General features: G+C 50.0%; 1 protein-coding gene and 1 long non-coding RNA gene across 6 annotated transcripts; one reads left to right on the top strand and one right to left on the bottom strand.

Annotated features, from left to right (window-relative positions):
* Positions 1-257: 257 nt before the first annotated feature.
* LOC112308941 (transmembrane protein 98) lies at positions 258-11,925 on the bottom strand. 5 transcript variants are annotated; one of them, XM_071219325.1, is made up of 9 exons: positions 11,771-11,880; positions 10,839-11,038; positions 10,583-10,745; positions 9,713-9,893; positions 9,095-9,226; positions 8,149-8,182; positions 6,087-6,202; positions 1,775-1,834; positions 258-592 (listed from the first exon to the last, which is right to left on the bottom strand). In XM_071219325.1, exons 4-9 carry the CDS (start codon positions 9,841-9,843, stop codon positions 385-387), a joined length of 681 nt encoding a protein of 226 aa, XP_071075426.1. In that variant the 5' UTR covers positions 9,844-9,893; positions 10,583-10,745; positions 10,839-11,038; positions 11,771-11,880; the 3' UTR covers positions 258-384. The 5 variants fall into 5 exon arrangements, with proteins under 5 accessions (XP_071075426.1, XP_024421007.1, XP_045055214.1 ...); XM_024565239.3 differs by lacking the exons at positions 10,583-10,745; positions 10,839-11,038 and having other exon boundaries at positions 9,713-9,887; positions 11,771-11,925; XM_045199279.2 differs by lacking the exons at positions 10,583-10,745; positions 10,839-11,038 and having other exon boundaries at positions 11,771-11,894.
* Positions 11,926-13,359: 1,434 nt separating this feature from the next.
* Positions 13,360-25,031, top strand: LOC123480241 (uncharacterized). Its single transcript, XR_006656158.2, has 3 exons — positions 13,360-14,662; positions 16,621-16,720; positions 24,293-25,031. It is a non-coding gene; the product is annotated as an uncharacterized lncRNA (long non-coding RNA).
* Positions 25,032-25,550: the final 519 nt, after the last annotated feature.

The following is a 25,550-nucleotide window of genomic DNA, read 5'->3' as shown; positions in this document are numbered from 1 at the left end:
GAGTTGTCTCCCCTTCTGACTGTTGGAGAAAGCCAGAAAGGCTGATTGTCACGTGAAAGCTCCTGATTCTCAGCGGCCCAATTTTCCTAAAAGCACTCAGCGAGTGACAAGTGAAGATTAGAGTCCACAGTCTCCGAAGGTCTGGCGCACAGAGAGAGGGTGACGTCTCCCTGAACCGTGGTGTTAGACTGCCACTCTCCAGCCAGCACGGCGACTGCAACACAGGTGCCCACTCTCGGGGCTCTCCTGCTCTGCTCTGCTCTGCACACGGCGCGGCTCCCAAGCCCTGCACAACAACCACATACAGAAAAGGGGAAGGCTCGGCTGGGCCACCCACAGACAGCGGCAGGCTGGCCCCTGTGGCCAGCTGCTGGCCAGCAGGCACTAAATGGCAGACTGCTCCTGCAGGAAGCCCTCAGGGCCTGGGAGGCCCTTATCTGGCTCAGAAGCCAGGGCTGCTTCTCGAAGGACTTCCAAGTGCTCCTCGGCAGCTGACAGTGACTGGTCAACCCAATCCAGGCCCCCGCTCAGGTGGCAGGCATTCCTGGTCACCAGCACCAGATGACTGACAGACAGGAGCAGGGCAGTGGTCCTAGAAGAAAACAAACAGAATCAGATGCCCTAGGAAAGAAGGGACTTTGTACCAAAGCCCAAATGGTCAGACGTCTAAAGTCTGTTCCCCAAACTGGAGTCCTTCCCCCAGGAGGTTGGCGAGTGTGGAATTTAAAGGTGTTACCATGTTCAAACAAATTTGGGAATGGCTAATGTCAACAAGGTGAACTGAAGCCCTTCCCAGAGCCTCCAATGTGCACGATAACTTCACAGGGAGAACATCACATGCTGTGTCCCGTCAGCTGATTTCAGACTCTGGCACCCACTTTCTACAGCATGGCCATTCACAGCTTCCAGGAGAGGGTTTTATGGGACAATCTGGATCTAGTCAGCTGGATGAGCACATACCCCCACTTATTCATTCTGAATCAATGGGGCAGGCCCAGGGCAGGTTTACCCTACTCTAAAAGAAAAACATATATAGAAAACCCGTTTGAGGGGGAGTAGTTTTAGCGGTATGGCAGCATTCACTATAGAATGCCCGTCACGCGGTGAGCGTGCAGAATGCTTTGGGACTGTATCACAGATCACAGCCCCCGGACATGGCTGTGCCGCTGTGAGACTGGGGCAGGGAAACCAGCAGCAGCACTGGGACCCTCTGCCCCGCTGGCGGTCATTACACAGCAGGTGTATGACACAGTCAGTCACAGAAACCCGGGAGACAGAGAATCTGGTCTGTAAGATGGGCTTACATGTGGTTCAGAAAGACAGCAACTTCAGATGCTAAGTATGTGCTGTGGACCAGGGAGGATCACAATGAGGGCTTCCTGGGCACTCTGTTCTCATTGCCCTGCCCCCCACGCACCCCACTGACCCACTGGGCGGCACTCACAGCTCAGGCATGTGTCTTCTGGGGTCCACAGAGCAGAGAGCACGTGGTGGGGACATGGGAGGGAGGGGAGGTGCTGACAGGGTGTAGTGGGGCCGGATGGGTAATCATAAAACTTGAAAATCTAATCTGGCTCTTCCTTCTCCAGGGCTTCAGGACGAGGACTGGCCTCTACCCCAGGCAGGCTTGGCTCACTGCTTGGCTGACCATTCACACTGCACTGAACCCAAGGCCCAGGACAGCCCAGGAGTCCAGCCAACAGCCTTCTTCTCAACCACCTGAACAGCCAAGCCGGTGAGGCCCCAGCTGGGAGAGGAGAAGCACCACTCTCACCGTGCGTCCAGCAGTTTCGGGTCCAGCGGAGGGTACATTGATTTCACCACGTCGTCCACTCTGAGGGGAGGCAAAGGGTGTTCAGTATTTCACTCTCCTTGTCTCCTTTACCCCTCCTTCCTTCTACCTTTCTTTAGCCCAGTTCTTCTCTTTAGTGGTTCTTTCTCCAACAGAGGCTTAGGAAGACTTCAAGGATCAGTTTAGAGAATATTTTTTGTGCTGGTTTGGTTTTAGTTCTAATGATTGAAAAAGCACACGTTCAAACATCTGAGATGATGTTCAAGATACACTATTAATTGAAAAGACACATTGCTAAACAATATATAAAATTTGATCAATCCCACTGACATAAAATAAACACACCAAAGCAATGAAATGCAGAGAAAAGTCTAGATGAATATTCACTATGCAATAGCGGTAGCTCCGCGAATTGGGAACAGGCAGGACTAGGGGATACTTCACTTTCCAGACAATCAATTTCAGTAATGTTTTTATTTTTACTACAGTTATCATGTTTGTTTTTTAAAAAACATGGTTAATGTGTATATAGAACATTAAAAAACAAACCTACAAGTTAATTTGGGTGCAAACTGCTTCATTGTATTTCTTTTAACAGATGGTATAGTTTATGTTTAATTTTTTTTAAATCTAGTTCAGAAAGGAACAAACCATTCTGTTTTGCTTGGTACAAGGTCTCACTCAAAAATTTTGTCCTTGAACCACTTGATAACCAGGTAGAAAAAATAATAATGTATTTGCTTATTTCTAAACTTTCTTGTCTCGGGGCTGAGGGGCTGATGAGAAAGTGCAGAAATGCAAACACATGGTCGCTCTCGGCCTCTGCTTAGCTGGCCCCTTCTCCACAGTGCCCGGGGCTGAAGCCACTTCCCTTAAAGCTAACATGCTACCAACACACCATGCAGAATAAATGGAGCAAGAAAAACAATGGGACAGAATATTCCAGAAGGAGAAAGGAGTGTGAGGACAAAAAGACAAAGCAAGGATTGAGTTATGGTAGGGAACATTCTGGAAGTAGCCTGAGTGCTCTGCAGGAAGGGCCAGTGAGCACCAGGTCAAGTCTGCACCCACAGTCTAGCCCCACTGCTAATCCTCATCACCCAGGACTTCACCCATCCTCAGAAATCTCAGTGTTTTTGCTCCCCAACCCCTCCTGGCAATGCTGCCTGATACCCTAGTATCATGTGAATTTGTCTGGCCCTTAAGAGTGACAGGAAACATGAGGAAGGTCCAGCCAGAATAAGCAATGCAGAGTCTCTACCAATAATGAGTGGCCAGAGGACAGTTTGGTGCTTGCCCAGAGCCTGGGTTGGAGGGTCTTTCAGGCCAACGGCCAACCTACCCTGATATGTCATGTAACCACACCCACCCGGGGACAGCTTCACTGAAAGCCAAGAACTGTGCTGGGCTCAGTCTCTCCCACCTTTTCAATACACTGAACTCCCTGGGCAGAGTTCAAGTGCACCAACCCTTTCATGTTCCTCAAGACGGCTGGTTCCTTGTGACTCACCCACGGCCAAGGCAACCAGGGAAGCAGAGACCCTGGAACTCAGTGGGTACCACCATTCCCATGAGGGATATGAAGGCACCCTTCCCAGTGATGAAGCCATGTGGCTGACTGAGAAATCATCCTGGCCCTGGCCAGTGGGGCTCAGTTGGTTGGTGCATCCTCCTGTGAACTGGAAGGTCACAGTTTTGATTCCTGCTTATGGTCACATGCCTAGCTTGCAGGTCCGGTCCCTGGTTGGGGTGCGGACGAGAGGCAACCACTGATGTTTCTCTCTCTCTCTCTCTCTCTCTCTCTCTCCTCCTTCCCCCTTCTCTAAAATCAATAAGCATGTCAAGGATGAGGATTAAAAAACAAAGAAAGAAAGAGTAAAAACCAGAACCAAGATGGTGGCGTAGGTAGACACACTGCGCCTCCTCGAACAACCAGAACTGACAGAGAATCGAACAGCAAGGGGGACCAACACCAAGGAAACAGAAAATAATCATTCATCCAGACTGGTAGGAGGGGCGGAGACGGCACTGGGGTGGAGAGGACTCGCGTGGCTGTGGCGGGACTGAGACTGGCGGAGTGTGGGACAAATGGCGCAGGCAGTCCCAGCACTAGCAGACCCTGCGGTCCCACATTTGCACAGATAAACCCAGAGGGCCGGACCCAGAGTGGCAGAGAGTGGGGCAGGCAGAGTGGCGGATAGCACCCTGCGGCACCACATTCGCCCACAGATAAACCGGACGAACGGCGGGCAGAGAAGCAGACTGCGCAACCCAGGGCTCCAGCTCGGGGGAAAATAAAGCCTCAAACCTCTGATTGAAAGCGCCCCTGGGGGTTGGGGCGGCAGGAGAGACTCCCAGCCTCACAGGAGAGGTTGTTGGAGAGACCCACAGGGGCCTAGAGTGTGCACAGGCCCACTTACTCGGGAACCAGCACCAGAGGGGCCCAGTTTGATTGTGGGTAGCGGAGTGAAAGACTGAAATCCGGAGGAGAGTGAAGCGGGCGCCATTGCTCCCTCTCGGCCCCGCCCCCACGTACAGCATCACAGCGCAGCGACCAGCATTACCCCGCCCCGGTGAACACCTAAGGCTCCGCCCCTTAAAGTAACAGACGCGCCAAGACAAACAAACAAAAAAAATGGCCCAAATGACAGAACACTTCAAAGCTCCAGAAAAAATACAACTAAGCGACGAAGAGATAGCCAACCTATCGGATGCACAGTTCAAAGCACTGGTTATCAATATGCTCACAGACTTGGTTGAATCTATTCGAAAAACAGATGAAAAAATGAAGCCTATGCTAAGAGAAACAAAGGAAAATGTACAGGGAACCAATAGTGATGAGAAGGAAACTGGGACTCAAATCAATGGTATGGACCAGAAGGAAGAAACAAACATTCAACCAGAAAAGAATGAAGAAACAAGAACTTGGAAAAATGAGGAGAGGCTTAGGAACCTCCAGGACACCTTGAAACGTTCCAACATCCGAATTATAGGGGTGCCAGAAGGAGAAGAGGAAGAACAAAAAATTGAAAACTTATTTGAACAAATAATGGAGAACTTCCCCGATCTGGCAAAGGAAATAGACTTCCGGGAAGTCCAGGAAGCTCAGAGAGTCCCAAAGAAGCTGGACCCAAGGAGGAACACAACAAGACACATCATAATTACATTACCCAAGATTAAACGCAAGGACCTACGTCCAAGATTACTGTATCTAGCAAAGCTATCATTTAGAATGGAAGGGAGGATAAAGTGCTTCTCAGATAAGGTCAAGTTGAAGAGGCTCATCATCACCAAGCCCTTATTATATGAAATGTTAAAGGGAGTTACCTAAGAAAAAGATCAAAAATAGGAACAGTAAAAATTGACACCAAACTCACAGTTATTAACAGCCACACATAAAACAAAAACGAGAGCAAACTAGGCAAACAACTAGAACATGAGGGTTGTCAATAAGGGAGTGGGAGGGGGAGAGGGAGGTAAAGGTACAGAGAATAAGTAGCATAGATGATAGGTGGAAAATAGACAGGGGGAGGGTAAAAATAGTGTAGGAAATGTAGAAGCCAAAGAACTTATAAGTATGACCCATGGACATGAACTATGGGGGGGGAACGTGGGAGGGAGGGGGGTGGGCAGGATGGAGTGGAGTGGGGGGGAAATGGGACAACTGTAATAGCATAATCAATAAATATATTAAAAAAAAAAAACAAAAAAACAAAAAAAAACAAAGAAAGAAAGAAAACATCCTGGATAGGGACAACACCCCACTTAGGCACCTCCACATACCAGCCACCAGATGGCAGCACAAACCTAGCACAGCCCTGCCCTCTAAGAAAGGGGCTTTATTTTCCTTCACCAAATTGGGGTGTAGCTGTTGACTGCAATCTGCTGGTTGCCTCCCACATGGGATTTTGCTGATGCCTGGAATTTGGGAGATCTGAGTGATGTATGGCTTCACCTCCCACCCAGTCCTGGAAGCTGCTGGCTGGGCCATGGATGGAGCAGTGGGTGACAGCCACCCCCCACTTAGTCTCCAGTACGGATATGGGTGGGGCACAGGACATGGCCAGGAGGTCATTGCAGGTGGGGGTGTGAACCCCTGTGGGAAATGTGCTTTCTGGCCCAGAGCCCAGGAGAAAGGAGTGGCAACAAGGAGGAAAGCAGCCCCAGCTGGTACGGACTGAGAAAGAGGGAGCAGCCACAGCGGGATCCTGGAAGAGCCAGGCCCTGCGGCCACCTCCGCTTCCGGCCCCCCTTTCCCCACGGAGTGTGGGCACTAAAGGCCCTGACCACTCACCTGGGGCTGATCCGCTTGGCCACCACGACAATGTCACTGACACTGGCTGAATTCTTCATCTTGGCCCCCGAGCCCATTGTCATGGCAACAAGTTTTTCTGTCAAAGTGTGACAGATCTAAGACAGCAAGGAGGAGAGGTGATGAGGGGGTGACCTAGCTCCCAAAGGGTTTCTGCCACCCCCACAGAGATAAATATGACCCCCACCTTGGGTCCGAACCTGCAGCTGGGCCCCCTAACCCAATGGGCAAATTGAAGTGCGAAGTACACAGGCGTGAGGTGGGAGAGGCAAACGCTGAGAACCTGGCTGGGTGAGGAGGGTGGGGTGGAAACCTCAGACCAGGGTCGGGGTTTCGGCTTAGAGAAGTCTACACTGAAATAATCTGTCTGGGAGAAGTCCTGTGCTCTGAATCCACCATCTCACTGAAGGGGAAACCTGCTTTCTCTTCTCTGCCTTCACCTCCTGGTCTCGTCTCCCACCCCCAGCAGGGCGCGCTAGAAACCTGGCAGGAAAAGGGCAACTGCTCTCTTCAAGCACATCCTCCACAAGTGCCACGTATTTCCACAACTTTCTACGGTAATATATGGGCGTGTTCGTCTAGGTGATGAAGAAAGGGCCTTGGAAGGAAGCAGGACAAAGGCACAGTCATGCCACATCCCTTTCTCATCTCCATCAATGCTGCCGGCTACCCCCAAAGCTTTGTCCACCCACCCAACCCTCCCCAATGTTAGAACCTGGATACGCCACTGTCCCTGGCAAAGAAGTTCCATTATTCCCTCAAACTGGGGGCTGGAAAGGAGGGCGCACAAAGAAGCCCAGGAGCCCTCCCCACAGGGACTCAGGGTCAGGTGGCCAAAACAAAGGACCTGAGATCTCAGCAGGAAGGTGGAAGCCTCTCCTATGATCTGAGTCGCAAGATGGACCATTGATTCCAGCCCAGTAAGACCCCTTCTGGCTGATTCGTCCCCAAAGTCAGATGCCACTATCCTCCTCTGATGGGCGAGGACAGGGGACAAAACCCAGTGCCGGGACACATCCTGGCTGGGGGAGAGACGTCAGGGGCCACTGTTGCTCCAGACACTATACCTGTCCATCCACAACCATATCTACACCCACAGAGCTTCTTGGAATTAAATAAGAAGCTTGGCCTCTGTGATAACAATTTTCTACGAGCCGTCCTTTGTCCACCAGGAGAGACAGCCGAAGAGGAGGGACAAAAGGATTTTTAATATATTACACTGAAAGTCATGGAAGAAAAGATAAAGCTGTCTTTTTTCAAATCTTCAATAATTACTAGACAAAGAGATAAATGTGTCGTTTCCCAGGTTACTGAAATGAAGAAACCGACAATATTTGCAACTGGTCAAATAGTAATACTTCGATATTGCTATTATTCTATTAGACAGGACAGTAGTATCTGGCAAGAACTGAAAATAAACGCTGAAACTATACAAATTACCCAAAATGCAAATTGGGTGCAATTTTCCACTCCGTCCTAGAGGCTGGAGGCATTAAAAGAAAAAAAAAGTCTGTCCTCAAGTTGAAGTACTTACTAATGGTACGAATTTTTTAACATTGATTATCCCATTTGCTGACTACTGTCAAAGCCAAAGAGGGCTAGTGAAGGACGTTCTAGTAATTGGAGAAGTCCAGATACACCGCCCAAGTCGCTATAGCGGGCTGAGCTCTCTGTTCACAAGGGAAAGCGCCCAGGGAGAAGGAGGAAAGCCGCATTTCCCCTCAGCGGCTCGGCACACAGCTGTCTCCACGGCAGATGAAAAGGCGGCTGGTGACCACCCACGTGGTCTCTCCTACAGGCCACTGTGTTGTGAGGACCAAGTGAAGTAAAGCCTCTGAAAGGGCTTCCAGGATTCTGACGTATAACAGACCGTCCACGTAGGAGTGGAGTAAACACTAGAAACTACAAGTTTCAGGCAGGTTCAAAAAGGCCTCCTGCAAGGGTTCCATGCCATTCCTTCGGCCCCTTTCAACTCTAACAATCTGTGCACAGGGGTGCTCGGTGACCACCCCCCTTGTCTCCTGGGACAATCAACCAGTATTACCTTCAAGACAGCAATGCAGTGGGACATGAGACCCCTGGGGGAGACAAGAAGAATGTGTCAGTGCCTGTGTTGTGAGGCCCACCTCCCCACAGCCACCCTCTCTGCTCCTCATTTGGCTCTGACAACCTGAATACCACCTGAGAGCAGGGATGCCTCCATGTTAAAGTGCATAAGTTCATGAGCTAAATGAGGAAGCGCCTTCTCTCCTTAATGTCCCCCCACCCAACTCTTCATTAGCATGTTCCCCACCAATTGAGTCTTGCCCTGAGCTTCTGATACTGTTCCTTCCGCCCAGCATACCCTTCCTTTTATGCTCATCTTTGAAGACCCAAGTGGGAAAGCACCCACTCTGTGATATCTTTCAGGAAATCCACCCCCAACTACCCATCCCCAGCAACTGCAGACACCGCCTCCACCCGGTGCCCACTGCACCATGCAGAGACCCCTACTGTTTCTGGGATACTGCAATTAGTGGAACTCTGTCTCCACACCAGTTTCTTTTCTGCAGGACCTGCCCCAGGGCCCTGCACACAATGCCCCAGAGACATCTGCCCAGTGACTGAATGACTACAGATGGGGGAGTGGAGTGGCTCCTGTCGGATGCAGAGACCCCTGAAGATACTGAAGACAGAGGCTCCATCCCTGGAGCCTGCCTGTCAGATTCATGGGCACCCCAAGGATAACCAAGTATATCAGGGTGACTTTACGACAACTTTTGGGCCATGTCTGCGTCGTCAGTGTTCCGACTACAAAATGGTGGCAGGGTGGGGGTGTAGGTCAAGCACCATTATGTCATACTCTGATTCCCCCTCTGTGAGAGCAGAAACTGACACGGTGCTCCGGGATGCCCTGGCAAGTGCCCAAAGGAAGCCAGAAAACAGCACGAGGAGCCCCGTTTGCTGCGTCCACAGGGCTCCAGGAAAGGCAACCATCCCCAAGGCCTTACGAGGCATCCTCAACCCAGTCTTCGTTCTCCAGAATGGCCTCGATGTGGGGGTTGGTGATGACAACATCGTCCAGTTCCAACTCAGATGGCTCGGACTGGGTCTCCATGGCCCCGATGAGATCCACGATGGGCCTGGAAGGAAGAGCCCAGGGAAGCCGTTTTGTGATGGACGACAGCTGCCCACTCCTCCTGGAGGCCCCCATATCCCCCAAAAGGATGACGGTGGTAAGTACAGAAAAGCAGGGTCCACTTGTCCTGGGTCCAAACCTAACCCTAACAGGACCGCAGTTACAGGCAGGGCACGTGGCTAGACAGTGAGTCATGAGGCAAATGGGGTCCATGCTCCAACCACCGATGGAAACTGCAACCACGGTATGTGCCCTGACTGGGAAGCGAACCCTTGATTTATGAGACAAAGCTCCACCCAACTGAGCCACACAGGCCAGGGCTTAAGGAACATTCTTAAGCTCTAAGAACATTATGGGGAAGGAGAGCTTTCAGGTGCCAGTTTAGAGACAAAAAGCTGAGGCAGTTGCCCAGCACCAAACTTCCTTTTCTCTCCTTGGAGCCCCAGGGCACAGCCCCTCACTCCTCCTCCCCCTGCCCGGGCACACTCACTTGGAATCATAGCGCTGCAGCAGGTCCCGAGGCCGGCAGTAGCGCTGCCTGCAAACCACCACCAAGGCTGCAAAGGAGGCCAGAAATATGGTGGCCAGCACGCCTATGGCAACAATGACCACGGTCTCCATGCTTCCGGTGGCTCCCTGGGTCCTGGTCACATCCCCTGCACCAGCTGCAGCTTGAAAGACACAGCACAGAGCAGGCCAGGTAAAGAGGCTGCAGGATGGAGTGGGGCCATGGGGTCTTACCTGCTGGGCTGGCGGGGGGTTGGGAGGGGGAAATTACGTTGCCCCAAGTCACCTGCAGAGACTTGAAGACCCAAACAGAATCAACATGGGTCTTATGTCCCGCTCCCAATTTGCTTTTCTTTTACTAAAAGAGTTTGCTCCCCAGGTGGACCAGGGTGGACTTTTGTCCTGGGACAAAAGGAGACATTTTCACTAGCACTGCTGTCTTCACCTTTATAAGTGCAGGAAAGAACACCCACCTCCCAGGGAGAAGGGCAGCATCGTGTTTACTGAGGGTCTCCTCTGTGCCAGGCTCTTGCGTGGTAACTCTTCCAGTGACCCTATGAGGCAGGTACTTGGAATCCCCATCTTATAGTCCCGGGGGTTCAGGGACGTTAAGAAATTTGTCCAAGTTCACACGGGAAGCAGCCTCAGTTTCAGTGTTGGAACTTACAACTGGAATTAAATTGTTCGTACTCCATGGAATGTTTTCATTCAGGAGGTTCTTTCACACCTGTTCTAATCTCACAGGCTGGAGGAACAAGGGCATCTCGGAGAAGTACGTATTCACGATGTCCTGCCATTGCAGGCCCCTGCTTGTGTCCCTTTAAGCAAGTCCCCTCCCCTCTCTGGGTTTTACCTTCTCCACCTGCCAAAAACAGTGCTTTGACTGAGGAGTCTCTATGGGTCCTCTACTTGGATTTAGTTCTGTGTTCCATGTCTTAGAGGGTCCAAGTGCTCCTGGTTGTCCTTCAAGAAATGCTCATGGACCATCTACTCTGCACCAAGCACTGGGCTGGACTCTGGAGGCCGGAGATAAACAAGACACGCACCTCAAGTCTTGAGGATGCAGGGGAAGAGGTGGACAGGCAGACACCCCATTTCACTCCTCGTGCCTGTGCCACATGCAGAAATACACAGAAGAGAGAGCAACTGTGCTTGCATGGCATTTTCTGGGAAAGCCTTCACAGTGCAGGTGATGCTTGAGCTGGGTTTTGAAGGAGGAGTCTGCCAGGTGGACCAGGTGGAGACTTGGCTGGCTCATACTGTGCCAAGGGCCCCTTTCTCAGAGTCCTCAGGTGGCTGTTCTCCACACCTGCCCACCAGGGGGAGAAGGCTGGGCTTTGTTCCATCTCTGTATCTCCCCTTGTGCTTGTTGGGAGGGGTGGGGCTAATTCTCAGGTTTCTGCCTCAGTTTCTCTAGATGCATGTTTACACTGTCCCTTTGAAAGCACTACCTCCTTTAGCCCTTTGCCTTTCCCCCTCTCATTTCTCTCTCTTCACCTCGGAGGCTTTCCCCCCCTCCCTCCATCTCCCCCCTTCTCAGAATTTCCTTTCCCCTCCCCCTGCCTCACGGCCTCCAAGACCACTCGCTTTGTTTCCTCTCTCTGCCTGTGTGTTTGAGCTTCCTGAGTTTTTGACGTGTTTCTCTGTGACTTTTCTGTTTCTTTGCGTGTTTCCTTTTTGTATATTCTCCTCTGTGTGTTTCAGGATGGGTTTTTCTCGCTTTCCCCTGCCCCGGCAGGCAGACCACCCACCCTAAACAACCTGGACATAGGGACCCCCACCGCCTGGGCGCGTGCCACGCGGGTCACCCGGGCCATCGGCTCCAACTTTCTCCAACTTGTGGGCGCCTGGGCTTTGCCCGCGCGAGCATCTCGGTCGAAACAAAGGCGTCCCGACCGGGGCTCCCCTCCCCCAAGGCGTTGCTCCACGCCCCCACACCCAGCCCGCTTGCCGGGGGGTTCCCTCTCCCAAGGGACTGGGCTGGTCCACTCGCCTTGGACCTCCGGTCTCCTGCAGCTCCGGGTCAGCGGGGCTCACCCACCTCAGGCTGCAACTGCAGGACGCATTCCAGGGCGCTCCAGCTGCCGTCCCCCCGCTGATGGCAAAGTCCGGGCGCAGGACCTGCAGGCGGCTCCTGGGAGCGGGGCATGCTGGGAAGAAGCTGGGCTGTCCCAAGGAATCAAGATAAGTCCCCAGGCGCAGCCAACACCCCCACCCCCCACCCAGCGCTGGCGTGGGAGGGGGAGACGCGGCTGCCTCCAAATCCCCCGCTGCCAGGCACCGCTGTCACCGCCAATCCCTCTGGTGGGCCGGGGGTTGGGGCTGCAGGAGTCTGTCACTCTGAGACCCAAAAAGCGGTCCTCGTGCCCAGCTGCGGCCAGGCCCAAGCACGCGGAGTGGAGGGAAGCGGGGAGGGTCCCTGCCGCCCCCAACCCCCACCCAGGCTGGCCATTGCCGGAGGGGAGGTGTTGGGGGGGGGGAGGAGCGGTGGGGAGCAATAGCAGTTTCCTCACTGTGACTGGTCTTTGCCCGAGTGGGCTCTGCTCCCTGCTGCCGGTTTAAATCCTGGCTCTGCCACTCACTAGCTGTGGGCAACTTACTTCACTTCCCTGTGCTTTGCTTTCTTCATCTGTAAAATGAGACTACTTGTTAGCATCCTTGGATTCAAGTAACATGATGGCGTGCAAAGCATTTAAGAGTGCTCAGGTGAATGTGAGCCAGTGACAGGCCCACCCCTAACAATTGCCCTGCCTGGGGCATGAGTAGAAATGCAGGACCGTGGCTGACTGTCCTGCCCCCTCTGTCCACACTGGACTCCATCCCCATTCCAAAGGGATTTATGGGGACACAGCCTCCACCCTGCAAACAGCCATCCCCTGGCCATTCCTAAAGATGCCCATACCAGGCTGTGTAGGCTGCGGTGGAAGGATGGAGGTCCAGTAGGCCCTGGAAGCAGGCTAGGGCTTCCTGGGCAGAGATTTTGAGGCTGATGTACAAGCAGCGTGGTCTGGAACTGTGATTTCAACCAGTGTGCCCCAAGAATTTTTAAAACATGCAATAACTGACTATTTAGTCAGGGTCACTGACCTCTTTTCCCTTAGATTGTCAAATTAAAAAATGACAACAGCCAATACAACAATAGCCATCTGGTGTGAATGAATCAAAATTATACCTATTTTGGGGGGGGGGCAGAATTTTAGTAGTGGGGGCCTACTACTTAGTTTATTGGTAATTAGTTTATGTGTGCCACAAGATGAAAAAGATTGACAAAGGCTGGTGTGGAAGGAGAAATGCACTCTAGATGGCCGTCCCCATCGGCCCTGGACTCCTAGCCCTGTGAGGAAGAGGCGGAACCAGTGCAGGGCCAACTGAAGCCTGGGACCCACTGGGGGCAGTGGCCCAGTAGACCAGGCTAAGGTCAGTACAGGTGACAAGGACAAAGGATGCACTCGGTCCAGAACAATTTGAAGCAGGCGCTGCACTCTGGTAGCTCCTCAGGCCCCAACCAGCCCACAGAGGTGTGTTTTTGGCTTACAGTTTTTAAAAAGTCAAATTAGTTGCCAACATTTTTTTTAATCAGGAATTTCACTTATACTTTTAGATTTCCAGCTGGGTGATATGATATCTCTATTCTTAATTTTTTAAGGAATCTCTATACTGTTTTCCATAGTGGCTGTACCAGTTTACATTTCTATCAGCAGTGTATGAGGGTTCTCTTTTCTACACATCCTCTCCAACACTTGTTATTTCTTGTCTTGTTGATAACAGCCTTTCTAACAGGTGTGAGGTGGTATCTCATTGTGGTTTTAAATAGCATTTCCCTTATAGCTGGTGAAGCTGAGCGTCTTTTCATCTATCTCTTTGCCAGTTGTATATCTTCTTGCAAAAAGTGTGTGTTCAGGTCGGCTGCCCATTTTTCAATTGGATTGATTTTGTTGTTGTTGAATTGCATGATTGTTTATATATTTTGGATATTAGCCCCTTATTGGAGGTATCATTTGCAAATATCTTCTTCCATTAGGTTGCTTGACTGTGTTTTGTTGATGGTTTCTTTGGCTGTGCAGAAGCTTTTTAGTTTCATGTGGTCCCATTCATTTATTTTTGCTTTTACTTTCCTTGCCTTTCGGATCAAATTCACAAAACCCTTTCTGAGGCCAATGTCCATAAGTTTTGTACCTATGTTTTCTTTATTTATTTTATTGTGTCAGGTCTTGTATGTAGGTCTTTGATCTATTTTTAATTTATCTGTGTGTATAGTGTCCAATAGCAGTTTCATTTTTTTGCATGTAGCTTTCCATCTTTTTTCACGCCATTTATTGAAGAGGCTTTCTTTCCTTCATTGTATGTTTTTACCTCCTTTGTGGAAAACCAATCGCCCATATACACATGGGTTTGTTTCTTGGCTCTCAATTCTGTTCTGTTCAATTGGTCTGCATCTGTTTTTCTGCCACTCCCATGCTGTTTTGATTATCGTAGCTTTGTAGTATAATATGAACTCAGGGAGTATGCTACCCCTGGCTATGTTCTATTTTCTCAGGAATGCTTGGGCTATCTGGATTTTTTTTTGTGGTTCCATACAAATCTGATGTTTTTGTTCTTTTTTTTTTTTTTTTTGACAAACACCATTGGGATTTTAAATGGGATTGCATTAAATCTGTATATTGCTTTAGGTAATATGGCCATTTTACCTATATTAAGCCTTCCAATCCGTGAATACGGAATATTTTCCAGGGTTCAGGTTAATAACCCTCCCCACTCTGCGCAGCCCTGCGGTTGGAGGGGGAGGAGCTGAGCCAGCTCTAGGGGGATGGGGCGGCAGTCCTGGTGTGTTCCAGCCGTGGGAAGAGTCTGGGAGAAAGCTTGCTGAGCACTCTGCTCAGCCTGTGCTTGCCTGGAAGCACGCTACGGCATTCTTCATCTTCCTTTTTTAACGGTGAAGACATGTTGAACATTTATTTCATTGTTGGAAATGGGATAATTAAACTGGTTGTTTCTATCTTCATCATCGTCATAATAAAACGTAGGATAGCCTGTGGCGTAAAGTGATCCTATGCGTCTGAAGCAGGGAGCATTAATGGAATACAGATGGCTTTTCGGAAAGTTGCTGGGTCATATTTCAGGACTATGGGATAATGATGCCAGTTTATCATTTTTACAAGTTATAAAATTACTGGCTCCTCTAGAAAGATCATTAAGATAAACAATTTTTCACAGCAATTGAAAATAGAGTTTTAATTATTTAATACAGAAATTAAACTATCAGAGACCAGTTTTTGGATGAGGAAACTTAATAGAAATTTATATACAAGGATTTGTGAACATTTTAGTTTATTAACCCACCTAATTTCTTAATCCAAATCTACCTGGAAACCTGTTTTAGCTGTGACTGTGAAGTAAGTCAGGAGACGACAGTAACCCAGGTGCTTTGAACCCCAGGGGGACAGGAGGAGGGATGGAGTGGCCTCCCAGGTGAGCAGAGACCTCCCTGGGCACCCCAGGGAGGGACCCAGGAGCCAGGAGAGCCCCTGCCAGGAGGTGTCAACACTGTATCAGGATGGGTGGAGGCAGCAGCAGGCTGGCAAAGGGCAAGGTATGTGATGGTCAGATCAGGGAGGATGGACCTCAATTTGTGCCTGGGTGATGCTATTCCATGGGGCTTGAATGAGTAACACAGGTAAAGTGTTGACACAGAGGCCAGAGCTGGGGCAACTCACCTTACAGGTCACTTGAATGTGACCCAGGTGGGTACCAGAGCCCACATTACCAGCCCAGTGACAGGACACCTGGTGTGCCCAGAGCCCCTGCCCATGAATCCTCAGGCCTCCACCTCCCCAGTGACAAGTGGCCCAATGGTCTAGGCCCACCTTCTATGCCCAGAGGTCCCTGGTGTTTGTAGGCAGCCTGCTGGAGAGGAGAGATGCTTTAAAGGAGAATTCTGATTTTTAAATCTTGAAATGGAAAATTCTTTAGCCCATTAAGTGAAAACAGGGGGGACATGTCATAACGCAGGCAGAGAGAAAAGAAATCCATCAAACGATGACCTTGGCTGTTGGCTGCAAGGACTTTATTTTTCCAAATTTCCTACAATAAAACATATCATTAAAAACACTCCTTATGTTTAAAATATGGAAATCACTATTTTTGAGACATAGATTAAGAAAATAAGACAAACTTTTTAAAAAATGTTTGACGACCAAGACACTCACTGCTGGCCTGGGATGGAGGGACCCGGATGCAGAGGGGTTGGACCAATGTAGACAGGGTATCACATGGACCAGGGATGGTGGGCTATAAGGACGCCACCTGTCCCCCCATGTCTCCATGTCCCCCCAGAGATAAGACAGCATGCTCAGACAATTCGGAGGCAGGAAGAAGGGAGTGCTGGCCCTGGCCTTACACTACCTGTTGCGTTCTTATGCTCTTGCATTACTTTACAGAGACTCTGTTCTCCTGGGTGTGAAACAGGACTCATAGGTCTTGCCCAGCCTACCTGCCAGGTGGTATCAAGGATGATACGAGATAATGAAAGTGCACGTGTTTATAAAGGATACCACACGCACGTAGGAGGTTATTTGGTGTTTCTCCAAATGTCGTCTGGGGGCCAGCGGCATCAGGACCGCCTGGAATTTCAATAAAATGCATTTCCTAGGCCTGGCCCAGAGCTACTGAGCCACACTCTTTGGTGATAAGCCCAGCCTGGGTTTTAAATAAAATTCCCTGGTAATTCTTATGAGTTCTGATGTTTAAAGGTTACTGGCTTAGTTTTATTATATCAGAACCCCCCAGATTGAACCCCCCAGATTTCCCTTTAGCTACTTGGGTCCCCTGAGCATGCTCTGAAGGGTTACTATGTGCCTAGTGTCTGATCGGCCTCCCTCTCACTGCCCCCAGCTCCAGGATCTTTTTCTGAGTGTGTCCAAGAGGCCTCATGATACAGTGGAAGAAGCAGGAGCTTTGGAATTAGACCAGGATTTGAATCCCAGCCCTTCAGGTAAATTACCTAACTGCCTGCATCTTCATTGTTTTCCTCTCAATAATGGTGACAACAACAGTTATCTCAAGGTTATTGATAGGGTTGCAGGAAGTAAGCTAATGTATGAAAAGAAACTGCCACGTTGAACACTAGTTTCCTTCTCCCAAGGAGCAGGAGACCCGCCTGGGTTTGCTTAAGGTGGGTGTCCCTTCACATGGTATGTTTGGATCCACAAAGGACCTGATTCTGGCAACGAAACTTATGCGGAGTTCCCCAGAGCCCAAGCCCTGTCTTGTGTGAGACCAAACGCTTCCTGTGCGGGACTATGAAAGTTTAATGAGCAACTCTGTGGGGTGTGCATTATTAAAACCCTGCTGGACTGGCTGTTACACCCAGCCAGGGCTGCCCCCAGTGAATGGCGCTCCCCTGGGGCTGTGCCAGACCACCAGGCAGAGCCAGAAAACACTGTGACTGGGTGGGGATAGCCTTCCTTCTGGATGGGGGCTGCAAAGCTTGGGCAGATCAGCACAGTGGCCTCCTGCAGAGCTCTGTGATCATACATGTGTGCTGAGCTTGGCGATGGTGCTGAGTTGCAGCTTTTCATCTGCAAAGAATGACAGCCACCTGTCTCCCTCATGGAAGTAGGGACGCTCTCCAGACAAAGCTTTGCCAGTCTCATCAGATTAGGATTCTCTAGGGCACTGCTGTGTCTCTCCCATCAAACTAGTGTTCTACTTAGAGCAGAGCTGTGTTCTTCCCATCAGACTGGGAGGTTTCCTGGGCAGGGCTCTGTCTCCAGAATCAGAGGGCTAAGGGCCTCCTCCCCAAGGGTCAAGGCTGCTTGCACATTGCTCTTATGACACAAAGCAGGTGCTCAGTATAGTGGAGATCCAACCTTCGCCTTTGAGGAAAGAGTCCAGAAATTTTTGTTTGCCTTAAGAAAATCCAGTCTGCAAAATTCACCCAACCTTGAGTCAGGGCAGGGGTGGTTTTAATTACTCAAGGATCCCTGATTTTCACCAAGGGCTCAGCCAGGGTCCCTTAAATGGCAGCTACATGTGCATGACGCCAGGCCTGTTTACAAATCATTAGCTACTTGACAGTGACGTTAGTGGGGAGAGAGAAAGAGCACAGCCCACGTTGTGGGAAGCCATCCCTAAGAGCTATTACCTGCTAGCAATCAAATAGGATTGGCGAAACAAATTAGGTCTGGAAGAGCAACCCAACAAAAAGACTTCATTGATTAGTATCTATCTCACCCTCTTCCCAGGATCCCATCCTCCAGTTGTTCAAAGCAAGATGTAAATGCAGAGTCAGGTACCCTCAAAAGTTTGCCCTAAATTTTAAAAGCCTGGTGGCAGGTGATTAGAATGAGCCTTCACAGTATGTGATGCCAAGGTTATAATTGTTCATTCTTCCGGCTGTAATTTATCCTGCTATCCCTTTGGGTAGCTAAACAGCTCTGATCATGAGTTGCCCAATCGGCTTCTATGTCTTCTTGATGAATCACTCTCATTCTCTCAGTTCTTTCTCTGGGCTGCAGTAATTCTTGACAACTGTCTTAGAGCCTCTGTCTCCTGTGGGTGTGGAAGGGAACAGCCATCTATTAGGAAGAACATGTGGAGGACAGAAAGCTCCGGGTGTTGCAGGAGGAGGGTAGGCAGGCAGAGGGCTGAGGGCACAGGATGCAGGGCATGACCTGTGCTCAGTGACCTCCAGAGTATGAGGCACCCTTGCCTGCTTGGGGTCTTTGGCTCAGGGGTGGCTGGGCAGATCCTGCCCACTGAGCTCCAGTGAGTGTCTAGAGTGTCTTCAATAAGAAAATGCTGTGTTCTAAACTGTGAATCCACTATACAGAAAAATTGGGGCAGCCTGGCCCAGACCAAGAGTGCTCCAATCCCAGAGTCCTCATCCTCCTGGGCTGGTTGCTTTCCCCAGCCCTGTTTGCTTCTAGATGGGGCATGTGATGAGTTCTCACCAATGAGATGTAGGTAGAAGTGATGTGGTTGAAATGGTTAAGATAGATGTCCTAGAGGACAGAGCCACAAGTTGGGAGAAACCTGGATCCCTGGATGACTGTGTGGAGCCGAGCCCCACTGCCCATTGCACTGGCCTGGGATACGGGTGAGGAAAAAAATTTCATTGTGACAAAGCACTCAGATGTAAGGGTTGATAGTCATGCCAGTTAGCCTCTCCTGCCTACAACAGGCAATACTTTCTTTAATAGGACTCAAACATTCACACCTAAGGAGGTCTCAGGTGGCCATTTATTCTGAGTTAGCAGGATGGCATCTATAACTAGATAGTGTATTGTAACTCACCTTTGTGTGGACCTTCCCTTATAACTTGAAGAACGTTGGGTGTATGGATTCTTAATTTTTAGACCTGGTAAAATGTTCCTGTTAGGGGTTGGAGGGAGGAACATGGTCTTTTGATAAAAGGACCTTGACCCCTCCTCCCTCTCTCTGAACTTCCTCTGGATCAGTGAACAAGTCAGATTCCATCTCCCCACGTCAGTAAAAGTATCCTGTCTTCTCGACAACTTCACACTGTCATCAGCTCCCTCCTGTACTGTTACAACAGTCTCCAACCTGGTCCCTGCTTCCTACATACCCTCCTCCAACCTGACTCCCCACCTGATCTCCGTGAAGTGCAGATTCGATCACATCACCCTCTTCCCTTGAATAAAACCCAAGCTCCTTTTCTTCCAAGACGCTCCATGATCTGCCTTCCTGTCTCTCCTCTCATCTTGCCCCAAACTGTCAGGCTGCCCTCGCCTCTCAACATGTGCTCTTCTGCCTCCCTGCCTGGAAGGTCCTTCCTGTTTCTCAGCCTGCCCAGCTTCTAAGGCTCAGTTGGTGTTGCTCAGCTGAGAGGCCTTCTCCATCCATTCCTTCCACCTTCAGCCCTGATGTCCAGGCTAGCGTTTTATATCAGCCCCAGCAACAACTTATTGTTGTATTTGTTGGCTGTCATGCCTGCCCCTGCTAGCCTTCAAGCTTTTTGAGAGTGGGGAGTGGAGGGCTGAGTTCTCTTCCCCAGAGCTGGCACACAGCTGGGCTCAACAGACTGAACTCCCAGCTCTGTTGCAGCCAAGTCAGATCCCAAGGCAACCTTCCCTCCTGGGGCCTCAGTTTCCCACTAAGCAAAATCAGGAGGTTGCTTGGCAAGGGTAGTCCTCGATGATCTCTCAGAGCTTTTCCAGCTTCCGCTTTCCAGGATTGTATGACTCTACCACTAACTGCACAGTCATGGGAGAAAAATCAATACTCAAAAGATTTTTCTGAGCTGTGTGTGAGCCACAATTCTTCCAAAGACTGACCTCTGGGGTGCCGGTGGCTTTCAGCTCTGCCTGACGCCAGAGAGAATTTATCATTACAGAAAAGCTTATGGCGCAGGTTTAGCAAATGTGCCGTCTCAGGAGTTCCAGCGCTTCATTTATCAAGCAAACACCGCTTTGCTACTTATACTCAGTCACTCGGATCGTAAACGAGCACTCAGATATAAAGCTGGGGTGAGTGTCCTCTGTCACGGACCCTGAGGAGACATGGGCACGTCATTATTCTCCGCAGGGGTGGAAAGGCCATTTGCCAGGCTGCAACTTGCTACACAGATCCCCTGACATTAGACACCAGGGTACGTGTGGGGTGGGCAGGAGGAGTTCTCAGCACACTTCTTGCCACACCATCAGCAGGCTCAGGAAGCTCTGCCACCATTGGCCACGTGGCCTTGGGCAAGTTCCCTCCCCTCCCCATGTTAGTGCCTGGGTCAGGGCTCTCTTATCCTCACTTCCTGGGGAAATGATGTAATGGGCTGGTGTCATGGGCTGGTGCCTGTCATTCTCCCAACACTGCAGGACACTCATGTGCACTGGAGTTATTAATACATTCACAGGTTTAACAAGCTCAGAACAGTGAGAATTCAGTCCAGGTTTATGAGGCTGCTCATACCTCGCCTTGGGCTCCCAGGACTTGGCCTCTGGTGGTGGCTTGTGGAGTGAGACCCTGGGCAGCCCCCACTCTGTCCTGCTCACCCCAATTACTCTGACTGTGGTGCAGCTCCTCACCTATTACTTAGTTCGGCTGCCACATTTTCTTCTCCTGTCCCTAGACTACTCCTTCCCCAAGAGTCACTTCTGATTTCTCCAGGGCCTCTGGGGTCAGCTTCCTCCAGGAAGCTTTCCTGGTCCATCCTTTCACTCTCCCTCTTCTTGACTCCTAGCACTTCCCATCTTACCATGGGGTGATTATCAGTGCATGCAGCCCTGTGCCACTGTTCATCTTTCTGTGATTTGATATTGTTCTACCTGTCCCAAAGGCCTCAGGGTCTTTGGCAACAGAGCCTGCCTGGTGGTCCTTTATACCTAACTTCACCTAGTGCGGGGCACCCTGAAGGTTCTCATTAAGTATTTGTTGCATGGCAACATAACAGCACTTGGGGAAGAGCCAAGTCCTAGGGTTAAAGTCTGAATTTTTAAACTGGTCTGCCAGGCCCTGCTTGATCCAGCCCCGCCTGCCTCCCAGACCCTTCTCTCTCCACTTCCTGATCCAGGTTTCATGATCTGGAATATGAATTACTCACAAGGTGCTTTTTGGTTTTGTGCCTTTACTTAGTCTATTCATGATGCCTGGAATGCCTTTGCTCCCATCTCGTGCTTACCGATTCTTGGATACCAGTTAAGACAACAACTCCTCCAGGCAACCTTCCCTCACCCCTGGTTTGACTACGGATTGTCCTCTGGACTCCCATAGCACCCCCCTCCTACCACACACCACAAGGCATTAGTAGATGACATTTGGTTGACCAGCTTCACCAGACTCTGAGCCCCCCATAGCTAGGCCCGCGTGTCCCAGGTTGTAAAGATGCTCAGTAAATATTTGTCAAATTAGTGGATGGATGGATGGATGGATGGATGGATGGATGGATGGATAGTACACACCACTGAAAATAAGAAGAATGCAAGGAAAATGGGAAACATAGACGTAAAGTTGAGGTCCAGGGGTAGAGATAAGCATCCAATACAGGACTGGGCGTCAGGGACCCAGCAAAGTGCTGGGTGCTCTGGTCAAGATGGGTCCCAGGGGTGGAGCCCAGGAAGAACAGGACAGAGCAGGTGTCACTAAGGGGGAGTGGGGACATGCTGGTGGTAGTTGTCCAGGCCAAACCCCAGCCCCAATTCTGCCATCTACAGATGGGTGTGGCTACAGCTGCCATCATCCACCTGCCCCACCTCTGGTTCTTAAAGGACAGTTTGTGCCTCTATCCCCTCTGGGTCCTCCCTGCCATTTCAGACCGCAGACAAGCCTCTCTTCACAGCGTATGCAAGCATGAAATGAAATGGAGCCCCACACACGTGTTATTTATAGTGAGGTTCTGGCTGAGCGTTCCTGGCACACAGGTGTGTGTGTGTGTGTGTGTAGTAGAGGGCATGTGTGAGCTGATAGCACTCTTCAAACTTTAATGTGCCTAAAATCACTTGGAGAATCCAACTGAAATGCAGGTTCTGATTCAGCAGGTGAGGGATGGGGTTGAGACTCTGTATTTCCGACCAGCTGGTGTTTCTGATGATTTCAGTCTGTGGATAACAATGTCAAAAAAACTAACATAAATCGGTGCCTCTTCATCCGGCTTGATGAATACACACTATGAAGTAAAGGTGAACTGTATTGAAGGCCACAGGATCATGGAATCATGGGATTTTTAGGCTGCTTGGGAAAGGAGGGACAGAGACGCTACCATATTTTACCGTTCTGTGATACCATTCGGCAGACGCTAACCCTTGTAAGATGCACCATTATTTTGTGCACCGCTGAGAAAAAGAAGCATCCCACCAATTAGTGATGAGAGGCCATCGACTGTAAGACCCATCTCAGTTTCGGTGGTTCAATGGGTGACTTAGAATTCAGGGAATAGGATATGGGTTTTACTCCCACCCTCCCCACTTTACAGAGGGAAATGTGGGTGTAGAGAGGGGGGACTTGTCTGGGATAAATGGCCAGCAAGAAGCTGAACCTGGACTTGGAGCAGTTTCATGTTGGGGGAGGCCTGACACGGTGCTCGGACAGCTCACCTGGCCCAGGGCGAAGGAGGGAGGTCTGGCTGTGATCACAGAGCGACCACAGGCCCTCCGAGGGGCCCTGCCCATCCTGCACTCCCCGCCGCTCCCCATGGAGTGGAATCCCTTCTTGTCCACTGGCAGCACGTTTCTGCTAAGAAACCTCAAGCCCAGGACTACAGATGTTTGATTTTATATTCAGATATGCCAATGTCTCAGTTTGAACATGGTCAGGCAGAAGGGATTCCGTTATATTTGGGAGATCTATCATTTTTATTCTATTCAGGACATTAATTGATTAAATAAAGACAACCTACATTAGAGAGGGTAATCTGCTTTACTCAATCAATTGATCTACATTTTAACCTTATCTAATGTACAGTATAGTGAATATAAACAACAATATTGTATTATACCCATCAAACTTGCCAAGTGACTAAACTTAATTATGTCAACCACAAAAAAGAACCATGTGACACGTGACAGAGGTGCTGCTTATCCCCATGAAGAAAATCACATCACGATAAATAAATGTGTCAGATATATGTCAAATATATTTCAACTAAAAAAACTGTCATCCAGAAACACTGTCACAGAAACACCCAGATTAATGATTGGCCAAATATCTGGCAGCCAGCGGCCCAGTCCAGCTGACGCACAAATTAACCATCCTAAGGGGGAAGACGGGGTAAGGAAGGAGACACAAAACTAAGGGAATGTGTGGTTCTGAGACTGTTGAGTGTAGAGCTGGAGACCTGACCTGGCGCAGGCCGCCTGATAACAGTGTCCTGCAGTCACGGCCACACCCTTGATCCATGATGACAGGGGCAGGGACACACTGGTCCAGAAGAGCTTCTCTGCTTCCTGTGGACTAAGTTGGGAGTGGATCAGGGTGCAGGTCTCCTCTAGGGGTCCCAGCTGCCTCTGCTTGCAGCCAGAGAAGGGCTCGTGTTTTCATTGTCCACAGGGATCCGGACATACTCTGAGACCAGTGCCCTCCTGATGGAGTCTCCGTGCTAAGAGATTTTCATCCATTCCCTTATTTCTTCACGGCGTGTTTGACCTCCTTCTCGACAATGGGAAAACAGACATGAGAGACGCCTCAGGGGTCTCCTGGTCTGGGGGGTGATGAGGCAGACACTGACGTGGTGTGATAGACGCCGAGTGCACATGGGCGTTGATGCTGTGCAAGCATGTGGGATTCCTCCCTCAGCCCAAGGGGTCTAGGGCACGAAGTGAAGCTATTGTGGTGCTTTGAGGAGGGCTGGAACCTGGGCAGAGGGATGGAGGAGAAAGAGTGCGTATGACATATGTGATAGCATCTGACACAAGGCTGTAAAACAGCATCGCGCATCAGGGACCTGTCAACATGTAGTTCGGACACTGGGTCTCAGCCCTGTAGCGCTTTGGAATCACCTGAAAGTGTTAAAAAAAATTCTCGTGCCTGTACCCCACCCTCAGAGATTTTTCTGTAATTAGCCAGGGGTGGGGCCCAGGCATATGCATTTTTGATTCTTTCTTTTTTTCCCCTACAGTGCTGCCAGGACTGAGAACAAGGAAGATGCTGGAGAACTTGGCCCTGAAGGGAGTCAGGGAGGATCTCTGCTAAGATATGGCCCAGAATCTGAGCTGCCTTTGGGGAAACAGGGAGACTCCTCCAGAGCGCAGCTGAGAAATAAAGACCTGCCTCTCCCCTACTGGGGCTTCGTCTGCCCTCATAACTGTTCCTTTTGAGCTGCTTTTTCTTATTCCCCATGTAAAAGCGAAAGTCAGGTGGGAAATAACAAAACAGGCAGTAAAATAAAATAAGCTGAAAGATTACTCAATAAAAAGAAGCAATAAAATGGTAAAAGCAGGCCGATGCAGTAAAAACTCCCAAACTCAACCAGACAGAATCACCGCCAAGGGCCAGACGATAAAAGCAATAGCGAAATGGACAGATGTAAGTGGTCAGCATTCAATGCATGGAGTCAGAGAAGGAGGATTATTTCCATTTTACAGAGGAGCCAAACGAGGCTTGGGCAGACTAAGTACCATGATTCCAGGGGCAGGGCCGGGTCTCAACTCCACGTGATAGATGAGGAAATGGTGGTTAACACCTCCAGACTAGAGAGCCCCTCGGGGCAGAGCAAGACATTGAACTCAGGTTTATGGAACTCAAGTCCAGACTTTTTCTCCTGAATCAAGGCTCAAGCCTGGCCACACCCTGGAGTCATCTGGGAGCTTTTAAGAAACCCTGATGCCCAATTACTTTTTTCCAAAGAAGGCACACCAATGATCAGCAGAGGCATGGGGAAAATGATTAGCGTCACCAGCATCAGGGAAATACAAAATAAAGCACAGTGAGATATCCTCCCTCCCGTCAGTGAGGAGGATTTACAAACTTGTACACATCCCAGAAGACAAGTGTTGGAAAGGATGTGGAGACACTGGAACTCCTGCGCACTCTGGTGGGAGTGCAAAATGGTGCAGCCACTGCGGAGAAGAGAGTGGAGGCCGCTCAAACCGCCACAATAGCACCAGCACGTGTGCCAGCAATGCCACTGCTGGGTGTTTACCCAAAAGAGTTGAAAGCAGGACCTGGAAGAGATGTTTGCAGTCCCATGTGCAGTGCAGCATGGTTTAGAATGGCCAAGAGTGGAAACACTCGGACGTCCATAGACGATAAACGGATAACGAAGTTGTACGTTTTATACACACAATGGTATAGTATTCAGCCTTAAAAAAAGAAGGAAATTCTGCCGTGTGGGACAACGTGGATGACCCTGGAGGACATGGTGCTAAGGGAAATAA

This window comes from Desmodus rotundus, chromosome 9 (assembly GCF_022682495.2).
Source record: "Desmodus rotundus isolate HL8 chromosome 9, HLdesRot8A.1, whole genome shotgun sequence".
Taxonomy (NCBI): domain Eukaryota; kingdom Metazoa; phylum Chordata; class Mammalia; order Chiroptera; family Phyllostomidae; genus Desmodus; species Desmodus rotundus.
The sequence above is the reverse complement of the archived record's forward strand: the minus strand, read 5'-3'. Positions and strand labels throughout refer to the sequence as shown.